The sequence below is a fragment of the Trachypithecus francoisi genome, unplaced genomic scaffold (assembly GCF_009764315.1).
Source record: "Trachypithecus francoisi isolate TF-2019V2 unplaced genomic scaffold, Tfra_2.0 Lachesis_group11, whole genome shotgun sequence".
NCBI classification, from domain to species: Eukaryota; Metazoa; Chordata; class Mammalia; order Primates; family Cercopithecidae; genus Trachypithecus; species Trachypithecus francoisi.
This window is the reverse complement of record NW_022681456.1, coordinates 19,658,300-19,668,785: the sequence shown is the minus strand read 5'-3', so window position 1 is coordinate 19,668,785 and position 10,486 is coordinate 19,658,300. Positions and strand designations below refer to the sequence as shown.

The 10,486-nt window shown below is 59.6% G+C and overlaps 1 protein-coding gene across 1 annotated transcript; it reads right to left on the bottom strand.

Moving 5' to 3' along the window:
• Positions 1 to 576: 576 nt before the first annotated feature.
• On the bottom strand, positions 577 to 10,482 carry LHX5 (LIM homeobox 5). Its single transcript, XM_033220480.1, is given in 6 exon segments — positions 577 to 2,036; positions 2,039 to 2,104; positions 5,874 to 6,039; positions 6,766 to 7,043; positions 7,737 to 7,960; positions 9,945 to 10,482. Coding segments are annotated over 6 exon segments (1,206 nt in total). The 5' UTR covers positions 10,118 to 10,482; the 3' UTR covers positions 577 to 1,737.
• Between the last annotated feature and the right edge of the window lie 4 nt (positions 10,483 to 10,486).

Here is a 10,486-nt window from a genome sequence, read left to right as displayed (position 1 = left end):
AGAGTGACTTGTTTTAGGTAGTGGCCTCAGGCCTCCTAAATCTCACTGGACACTCTTTCCCTCATGCCTTTATCTAAAGACAAGCATGCACTGCACAAGATTTGCAGAGCACAACAGCATCACTTTGGGGAGGAGGGGCACTTCAGTCCTAACATAGCCTTGCAGATAACCAGCATCAGCTTACCAGCCTGCTCTTTTTTTGGGCCACCAGAAATTACACTGGGGAATAGTTAGGAGTGAAGTTGTAATTCTTTTGATGTGCTGGCAACAAACAAATCACACAGTCATTCATTCATCAAACATTCTGAAGACCTACTATATACTGGGCAGGCTGTGTTAGAGCAGGGTACTACATAAAGCATGAGGAGATACAGTGCCTGGCACATAGTAGCTGTCAAAAGAGGACAGCCACTTTCATGAACCTGGGAGTCACTAGAAGAGCTCCCCCTTTGGGTGAGCAGAAGTTTTTGCATCCATCAAGGGTTTAATGTCAGAGACAGAACCAGGGAAAGGAATGGTTTCATTCCCTCTGAGTCATCATCAAGGTAGGGACAAAAAAAGAAAACCACACAGCGCTGAGGGAAAAAACATTGTTTTTTTTTTTTATTAATCTTTCTTTTTAAAAAAAGTTTATTTTTTGTTTTTTTTTTGTTTTTTTTTTTTTTAGGTAAACTTCTTTCTGCTTCCCCTCCCTCACTCTGCCCTACCTCCTCTTAAAAATATAAAAATGTCCAACCCCGGATAACTAGAGTACAATAAATAAACAGTAAACACAAAAACATACTTTATTTGTTTCTTCTTTATACAAAATAAGGAAACTAGAAGCGTTCAACTTCCAAAAAAGTATAATATTGTACATCCTGACGGCCCAGCCTCCAGGCCCCGGGCAGGGAGGGTGGTCTGTGGGTCCGAGCCCTGCAACCCTGGCGCCTCACCCACGGGGAGAGCAGGATGTGCGTGTGTTAGAGTCCAGCCTGCACCCTCGGGCTCAACATAAACGTCAAAGTAAGGAAGATCGGGAGCTGGACCCGGCTGGCCACGTCCTGACCCACAGCCCCCTTCCTAAAGAAGCTGACCTTGAGCCTCAAGATTGGCCACCAGGGAGCGCCAGCGTGCAGGTGGCTCGGTCTCCCTTCCGGTGGCTCCCGGTTCACGCGAGTTCCTCTCCGTCTTCTCCCTCTGGCTGACACTCTCTCCATCTCTCTCTTCCTCATCTTGTCCCCTTTCCTCTCCCTCTTTCAATCTCTCTCCTCCTTTTCTTATCTTTTTTTTTTTTAAGACGGGGAAAGCACAGCGAGAAATAAGATTACAAAATGCCCCTCGGATTGCAGAGAGAGGGAATAACACCGTCTCTGCCTCTTGGCCTCACCCTCTCTCAGTCCAAAGAGGTGGCGGTGGTTGGGTGGGTGGGTGGGGGCCCGGGGAAAGTCTAGAGCGTGCTCAAAATCTCTTGACCCTCCGGAGTATTGACTTTGGTCCCAAGAAATTGCTCGCGGTTGCCGGGAGAGCGCTGGCGGTGGGCTGAGGCCCCTGGAGAGCCCGTGGAGTGGAGATGGGGGTCGGCCCCCCTCGGCGTCCAGCCGAGGAGCAGCTGCCAGTTGAGTGCGGACCCGAGAGAGAACCCCCGAGGGATACCCACGTCTCCCACCGTGTCGGCGTCGGGCGTTTTGGTTTCAGGAGGTTGCTTCGGGGCGGGGCCCCCGGGGACCGAGCGCGGAGGGGGGAGGCCCGGCGGCCTTACCACACGGCGGCCTCGTTGAGCTCAGGGTTGGGATGGGACAGGGGTCCGCTGTAGCCGCTGGTGCCACTCATGGGGAAGGGCGGGCTGGGCCCGCCGCTGAACACCTCGCCGGGCATGGGGTGCAGCGCGCCCGGCAGGCCCGGCTCGGGGCTCGGCGTGTCCGGGTGCGAGATCATGTCGGTGAACCTGGGGTTGTCCGCGGCGTGCGGGCCGGCGAGCGGCGGCTCCAGCGCGCCCAGCGGCGTCGAGCCGGGTCCCGAGGCCGCCAGGAAGCTGGAGTCGGCCGGGGACTGCGCTGCGAAGGCGGGCCGTGCGCGAAGAAGTCGTAGTTGCTTCCCGGAGCGTAGTAGTCGCCTTGGTAGTCTGCGGGGGTGTGGGGGGTGGGGGGAAGGGGGAAGGAGACAGGGCGCGGTGAGAGAAGGTGAAGAAGGTGGGGGGGGGCGGGGGCGGGGGGTTGGGGGGGTGTTACCCGGGACCCGGGGAGGGGACCCGAGAGGGCCAGAGAGGGGAGCGCACGACACCGACCGAGGTTAGAGAGATCTGTGGAGGCCGGCGCCCCTAGAGACAGTGGACGTCGCAGACCCACGGGGAAGGTTGGGGAGAGAGACAATGAGAGATCTCGAAAGGGCAAGAGACTCAGACTGCCAGAGACTAGACACAGAGACGGGAGAGACTCCGAGATCGTGGGAGACACACGCGGCAAAAACTCGGAAGCTTCAAATTCACAGGTTTCCTGACACCTAGAGATGGAGAGAGATAGCGGCGGCCAGAGACTCAGAGATACAGAAAGATTCCTGAGTGTTTTAGAGTCGGTGAGAGACACAGAGATGCGCGACAGCGAGAGACAGACGGAGAGATCCGCAGAGGGCCAGAGAGAAAGACGGAAAAGAGACCCAGAGAACGCAGAGCCTGCAGCTGAGACCCGAGAGCCAGAGACATCAGAGGGTCGTGGAGGAGTCGGGAAGACGCAGAGAGAGGTGAGACGGCCGAGGTTAGAGACACGCATGGAAACCCCGGGGGCCGCAGCGAGGGTCTGGAGTGAGCCGGAAGATGGAGAGAAGTCGATGCGACCAGAGAACGCAAGACGGTGGATCAGAGATGAGTCCCAGGAACCTCCAGAGAAGCGGAGGCTGACAGGCCTGGGGAGAGGAACCTGGCAGGGACCAACCAGCGGACAGAGCAGAGCGCAAAATGGATGAGACTGGGAAGCGACCGGGTCGGGGAAAACTGGATCAGGGCCGCGGTCGGAGCTCAGAGGGACTGGTGGGTTGGGCCGGGCGGGAAGACCTTGGAGCCCTGAATTCGGTCCCTGCGCCCCACCAACCCAGTCCAAGTCCTTCGCCTCGCCAAGTACGGCCCGCGCGTCGATCCCGGTGAGATCGGCTTTTGTACCGGCCTCACTTAGCCTGAGACAGAGAAAACTGAGCTCCAGCGACTTGGGTGAGGGGGAGGACACGGAGATGCTGTGGGTCATGCCCAGAGCTCCGCCGGCACCTTGGGGTAGAAGCTCGGTCCTCCAGCCTTGCCCCGGGTTGGTTTTGCCAGGACCCCCAGGATCTGAAGCATCTGACACTGAGACCTTTTGAGAAGCTGGTGATAGCTATGGGCTCTCTCTCTCAAGGAAAACGCAAAGATGCGAATTTTGCCCACAAATTCAGGAGGTGCAGGGACTCTGGATTACAAACCCATTCTGCCTCAACAAATCTACATCAACCCTCTGACCTCCTTACATAGCCCCTTTTCCAGAACCTTCGGGATATCCTGCCTTCCCCCACCAGGTGGGGCCCTGAAGGACTGACGTGGGGGACCTCACGAAAGGACCACCTTGTACCAGGCACCCGCTTTGTACGGCAGGAAAACCAGCGCGCCCAGAAGCCTGAGGCTCTTCTGCAAATCCACTCCCCCTGCTGAGTCCTGGGATCTCAGTCAAGGGGCGAGTTCCTGATGCCCCCTGCCATCCTCTTGCGTCTCCAAACCCTGAAATCTGTCCAAATGGGGGGTGTCTGGAGGCGTGGCTAGGAGGCAGTTTAAGCAACAGCTAAAACGGTTGCCAATTACTTTTTAAAACCATTAATTTAATTCTCCCCGAAAGTGAAGGGGAAGATGGGGAGCGGCGAATTTGGAGCCCCAAAGGGACAGGGATGGGAGACGGCCGCGGCCCTCAGCGAGCCGGAAAACCAGCGAAGGCCGCGGCCCCGGCGCCGTGCGCGCCGCCTCCGCCCATATGGCGGCCGGGCCGGAGGTAATTGGAACAAACGCCGTCTGAAAAGGGCACAAAAGCCGCAGCTGGGGCTTTGTCCGCGCTCCCACGGGGAGCCGCCGGCCCCGCCGCCCGGCCCCTTTCTCGCCCGCTGCCGGTCTCCGCCGCCGGGATCTCCCAGCGCGGATTAGGCGGGGCTGCCTCGCTGGGGGCTGGGGAGTCCTCCCCACCATTCCGCGGAATGAGGGGCCCCCGTGTCCAGCTCCCCACCCCATCCAGCACGCAGGGAGAGGAGGCTGTGGGATAGGTCGGGGCGGGGGCGAACTGGTCCTCGGGGAAACCCTGGTTAATTACCCAGGCGGGGAAAAATTCCGGGCCGGTACCTCCCCCACTACCTCGCTGCTCTGGGCCCAGATTTTGTAGGGAAAGAGGCAAATTTAGGTGGAGAGAGTGGGTGAGTGGAGACGCCGGAAGACACGCCCACCATCCGGACTGTCCAGGGTTGGGGGGCTGTCCAGGGTTGGGGGCTGTCCAGGGGTGGGGGCTTTCCAGGGTTGGGGGGCTGTCCAGGGTTGGGCGGCTGTGGCGCTCCAGCCTGAGCCCTGCCACTGCGTGGGGTCTCTGCCCTGAAAAAAAGCAGAGCCTGGCATTTTGCCCACAATTTCTAGGGGCCCTGGTCGGGTCTAATCCCCCCTCAGGCTTCCGGATGAGCTGAAGTTAGTGATGGGGTTATCTTCCCTTCCCTTCTGGGTCTACCTGGGTGCCTAGCTCCTGCCTTCCCAACACTGCCACTGAACTCACTTTCTAAGAGAAATTGCCTCTCCTTAACCTGCGCTACGACTCAGAAGTGCAGATGCCTCTCAGACGTAGGCAGCCCTGGGGTCTCTCCAAATTCAGAAGCTTCAGAACAGAAGAGGAGAGGTGCTTTCTTAAGCCTTCAGCCCTGGGAAGAACAGGACGATGAGCTCGGTGAGCTCAAGCAATGAGGCTGAGGGTAAGGAGCTGAAAAAAACGGGTAGGGGGAGTTGGGATGGTTCACCAATCCAGTGTGAGGGAAGGGAGAGAAGGAAAAGCTGCGGTGACAAGGGGACAGCTCACCCCGGGCCCAAGCCTGGTACCACCATCTAAAGGCCTTTGTAAACTGGGGCTCCTCCCTCTCTGCAGCCCCAAAGACGGTGGAAATCTGGGGTTGACCCAATCCTTGTGACCCTAGTCTGTAGGAACCCCAGGGGGCTTGGGGCTGGAGGGTGGGCTATAGTCCTGCCCAGATCTACTGCCGGCATTTGGCCTAACACTGCCAGATACTGTGCACACACACCCCGCCACACGGAACAGGAGTTGCTGCCTTCGATGCTAGTGAGCAGGCGGCCTGGAATGAATCCAGACCCCCATCCCCTCCCCTGACACTACCCTCCAGCGCTCAGAATCCACTTCATACCAAGTACACCGGGCACAGGGGTCCAGGGCAGCGGGAAGGCTGTGTGTCTGTCCGTGGGGGCGGCATGCATGCGGATTTGCCAGTGCTGGCCTCAGTGTGACTGGTGGGAGTGTGTGCCTCTGTGGGGTTGTGTCTCCGTGAGTGTACCTGTGTGTGAGAGGGTGGAATTTATCTGTACGTGATCGTGCGATCGTGTCTAGATATGTGTTCCTGGAGTGTCTGAACGCAAGTGTGAGTGCACACTTGTGCCCTGTGTGGGTGAGGGTGAGTGTGTCACTGCATCTTGTGTGTGCTTCTGTGTGCATCACTGTGTGAGTGAGACCATGTGTCTGATTTTGTGTCCAGGAGACGTGGGTGAGTGTACATGTGTCCGTGATCGTGTGTCCAGAGAGTGGGTGATGTCCTGTGGCGGAAAACGTGCCGGCCAGGACCCTTTGCCCTCAGTTCCCAGAACAGGGCAGGTGCGGAGCAGCGAATCCCGGGGCGCCCCTTACCTCCGTAATAGGTGTACGGGGTAGACCCCAACATCTCAGACTCGTCCAAGCGGCCGCCCAGCGGACGCATGCGCCGCGGACTCCGGAAGAAGGCGTGCCTCCGGGCGCCCAGGGCGCTCAGCTGTTTCATCCGGCGTTCTTTGGACCGTCGGTTCTGAAACCACACCTGGGACAGAGGAGGGAGGCTGTGAGCTAGGGATCAGAGTGTCCTCTCCTCCCTTCTCCTCCCCTCTTCTCCCCTTTCCTCCCTTCTCTGCCTGGGCTGCCCCCGCTGGGTCCTTGCGCCTCTTCCGCACCAGGACTCCCTCGAGGCGGGGCCGGGACGGATTAGGCCGGGAGGGGTGGAGAGGGGCTTCGGCGAATCAGCCAAGGGTGAAGGATTTCGCGGACCCGTGGGGCGACTCATAAAGACTTGGGCTTCCTGGTCCTCGGCTCGCCCGCTGTCTGACGGCTCTATAAAGGCCTCCCTTCCGCACGACTCTCGCCTCGGCCCCTCGGCTCCGGAGCCGGCCTCTGGCCGTTTGTCTGCCCGCGCTTCGGCGCAGGGAGGGAGGGGGCATCGCCTCTTTCTCTGCTCGAAAGGTGGGAGTTAAAGGGGGATCCCAGACCCCAGAGAGGCTTACAACCTTCCTTGAGCAAGGCGGGGGGCGGAATTCAGAGAAGTAAAGTGACCCGGCCCCAAATCGCACCACCAGGAAGACAGCAGGGCTACATGGAATCTTTCGGCTCACAGTCCCCTGACCTCGGGCGAGTGCCCTAATCGGGCTTACGGTCTGCTCCCAGACCAGAACCAGGCGCGCTCATAGCCAAGGAAGCTTGGCGGGAGACTCCTCCGAGGCTCCCGGCTCCCGGGCCAGCGGGGCTAAGGAGCTGTGCCCGCCCCGGACCGCACCTGGATGACGCGCATGTTGAGGCCGGTCTCCTGCGCCAGCTGCTCGCGGATGTGGCGCGTGGGCTTGGGCGTGGCGGCGAAGGCAGCCTTGAGCGTCTCCAGCTGCTTGGCCTTTATGGTGGTGCGCGGGCCGCGCCGCTTGGTGCCCGAGTTCTGCTCCTCGTTCTCGTTGTTGGCGGTCTCCTTGTCCGACGAGGTCGAGTTGTCGGTCTCCTTGGGGTCGTCCTGCAGTGCGTCCTGGAGGTCCGGGGACAAACTGCGGTCCGTACAGGATGACACTGCGGGCGGACGGATCGGGAAGGGGACAGCGGCGTCAGGGAAGACCAGACGCCTCTTCAATCCAGAGGCGGGTTCACGCCGGCCCAGGCTACGGCCGGTCCCGCTGGATTCCCTCCCAAACCTGCGACAGCCCCTCCCCCAGGGACCGGTGCCCGCCCACTCTCTCCAGGAGGGGCTGGGCCTTTGGATGGGCGCTTCTTAAGCCCTCTTCGCGCGTCTCAGCTAGTACCTGGGTAAGGGTAGGGGGAGGCGTACCTTCTGGAGAACTCCCACCTTCAAGGAGAGGGGATGAGGAGGGCATAGATTCCCTTGGGGCTTGGATCTTCCTCTCACTTCCCTCCTCTCTCCAGACCTCAATTAATGTCCTCCCAGTGCATCTAGAAATTACCTGGAGCTCAAATGACACAAGGGGGAATTGTGCGCTTCCAAATTAGGGGAGGAGGGCAACTTGGAAAATGCTCCTGAATTGAAGGAGGGTGGGGAAGATCTGGCAGCTCTCAGATCCCCTGTAAAATTGCTCCAAAGCCACTTCTCTAGCCTCTAACCCCCTTGCCTTGCCCTAGAACTGCCTGGGGCTGATGAGCTCCAAGCTCAGCACAGACAGCACACCGGAGGCCAAGTAGGGAGTGCCAGGCTGGGCACGGTGGGAGGGTGGTAAGGCCTAAGGCTAGTAAGGGGCCCGGGCTTCATACCTGAGTTGAGGCTGCCCTCCTTGAGGCTGGATGAGCTCAGGTAGTCGTCTTTGCACACGAACTTGTTCTCGTCGATGACGTAGAGCTCCTCGCCGGTGGACAGCTGCTTGTTACACACCATGCAGGTGAAACAGTTGAGGTGAAAGACTTTGCTCCGGGCCTTGCGCACCAGGTCGCTGGGCGAGATGCCTTGCGCGCAGCCAGCGCATTTGGTGCCAAAGCGCCTGTGGACACAAGGTGCCCGTCACTGCGGGGTGGGACTGTATCCAGTCCTTCCCAGTCCCTGACCTCTTCCCACCCGACCTGGCTTCTGTGAAGTCCCCATTTCCATATCTGTCAAACGGAACCCCAATCTTGAGTGCTCTGGCCAGAGCAGGAGACTGGGACAAATGTTCTGAGCTGTTTCTGGGACTGGGACTGCCATGCCTCCACTGGGGTTTTTGAGATTCTCCTGGGCTGGGAAGGGGTGAGCAGTGGGTGCAGCCTTCAGCCAAGAAGAGAGCCCAGAGCACCCCAAGATGTCCTCCCCCAAATCCAACCCCTGCCAGGCCTGCCTGGGCTGCTCCAGGCAAACTTAGAGTCCATGAAGGATTTGAAGCCAGGCGGGGAGAGTTTGGGCCACTTGGTGGCTTTGCCTTCTGGATCCTTTCTAGTCTGCTGGTGCCTAGCTAGGGCCAATCTGCCTGGCTGGCTGAGCCTAGCCGTCAGGCGGGGAGCCTTTCTCCTAGGCTGGAAGGAGGAAGCAGAAAGGAGGGAACCTTCCACTGATTTCCAGCACCAATGGAGAGGCTTTCCAATCTACCGCTCTGGGTCTCGCTGGAGCTAATCAGGAGCTGTGGACAGCAGGGCCTCATAGTGACGGACCCTAGAGAGCAGGGACGAATTTCAGCCCCCCTAAACCTCTGGCCTGGCAGGCAGCAGGGGAATGTGAATACAGGACAATCATAGACCCTGCAAGGCCAGGACAGGAATCTCTCAAATCCCCCCTTTCCCGCGTTCCTGATCTCATTCCTTTTCTTTCTTCTTTGAGCTCAGGGAGAAAGCCAGCCTCCCCCGAAATGGGAGATGGGTGAGGCTCAGGTTGGGGGTGGGGTGGGGGAGGACCCAGGACTCTGGGGACCCCACATCTACTCACACCCATGTCTCTAAACAGGGTGAATTTGGGTGACATTGATGTAGTGAGGGCATTAGAAGCCATAAGTCACTTTTGGCCTTATCCGGCAGCGTAATTGGCCATATGCACCTTATCAAAAATCATTAGGCGCTTTGCAAGCACTGCTACATTAGGGGCATCGGGCCTCCAGGTCCAGGGAGTTTACACGTGTAAAGGAGCGGCTGACATTTTCTCCTATTCAAATTCCTAGTGCGAAGTCGCTGGGGCCGGCAGGCTGCCTTTCTCTATGGCGTGATTCACGCCCCCCTTCCTCAGCGCGGGGAATTCCTGTTCACAAAGCCGGCTCTGGGTGCCCAGGGGAAACAGGCAGGGCTCAGCTGCCTCAAACTCTACTGGCTTCCAGACTGGGGAAACTGAGGCTCAGAGAGGTGATCTGCCCTGGCCAGCCAGGGGGCCCACAGGGGTGAGGGTTCTGGGGAGGTGCCACAGCCCAGTCTAGACCCCAGAGGTCCTGATTCTCAGCCTCGATTTCGTTTCTGCTTTTCAACATGGGAGGAAATGTTTAAGGGGTTGGGACGTGATGGGGGTGGGGAGGTTCTGTCCTCCCATCACCAGGGGAGTCCTTCCGCGCTGGGCCCCCTCTGGAGCTGAGAAGTTTCTGTTTGGGACTGCGGGTCGATGGGCTCACACATTCTGCCTGGAGCGAGAAGCCTCCAGGCGTCTCTAACTCAGGCAAAAATCTTTCCTCTCTCTCGGGACAGGGCTTGAAGCTTCTGTCTTGGGGTTGCAGCCGCTTGGAAGGGGCGGAGAGGGATGGAGAGCAAGTTTGTCAGGGCTTCCTCCCTCTGCCCCGCCAGCGCTCTGAGCCGGCCTCGAGCCAACGTGAGGCAGCGAAGCAGCGTCCTTCTTCCTCCGCCTGGGCTCGGGACCTTTCCTGGACCGAGGACAAGAGGAGAGCAAAGTGCTGCCCGCTCACCATCTAAGCTTGTGATCCGGGGAGACTGGGATGGGTATGGGGGTCTCCCCTTCCCCAGCTCCCCAGTGGAGCGCGCGCAGGGTGGGCGCGCAGGCAGCAGCGCGGCGCGGCCTCTTACCTGAAGAAGTCATTTTTGCAGTAGAGCTTGCCCTCGCGCGAGAAGCACTTCTCCGAGAGGTTGGTTTTGCACTCGCAGCACTGAACACATTTGATGTGCCACGCGCGGTCCAGCACGTTCAGCAGAAAGCGGTCGAGGATGGGCCGCTCGCAACCGGCACAGTGCACCATCATAGCCCCGTGCCCCGGCGGCTTCAGCCGCCTTGCCCTCCCTTTGGGCCCCTGGCCCTCGGGCCTGCCGGGCCCTCCGCTGCCCTTCGCCTCTTGTCTCAGCAGCTGCAGGGAGAGTCCGGTCCGGACCAAGACTCAGCCGGTCAAGTCCTTGGGCAATCGCTGGCCTGGCGCTGGGCTGCCGGGAGTGGGATGGTGGGGGCGGGGGTGGCGTTCACAACCGCATGCCACCGGCCGCACGCCCCGGCGCCTGTTCCGGGCTTCCCCAGGTATCTCGGGTGGCTGCTGGCCTCGGCGCTGCGGAGCGGCTTTCCCCGGTGGCGGAGGCGCCGGCACTTTCCCCCACTTTCAAGCGGTCCCGATCCTCATCTT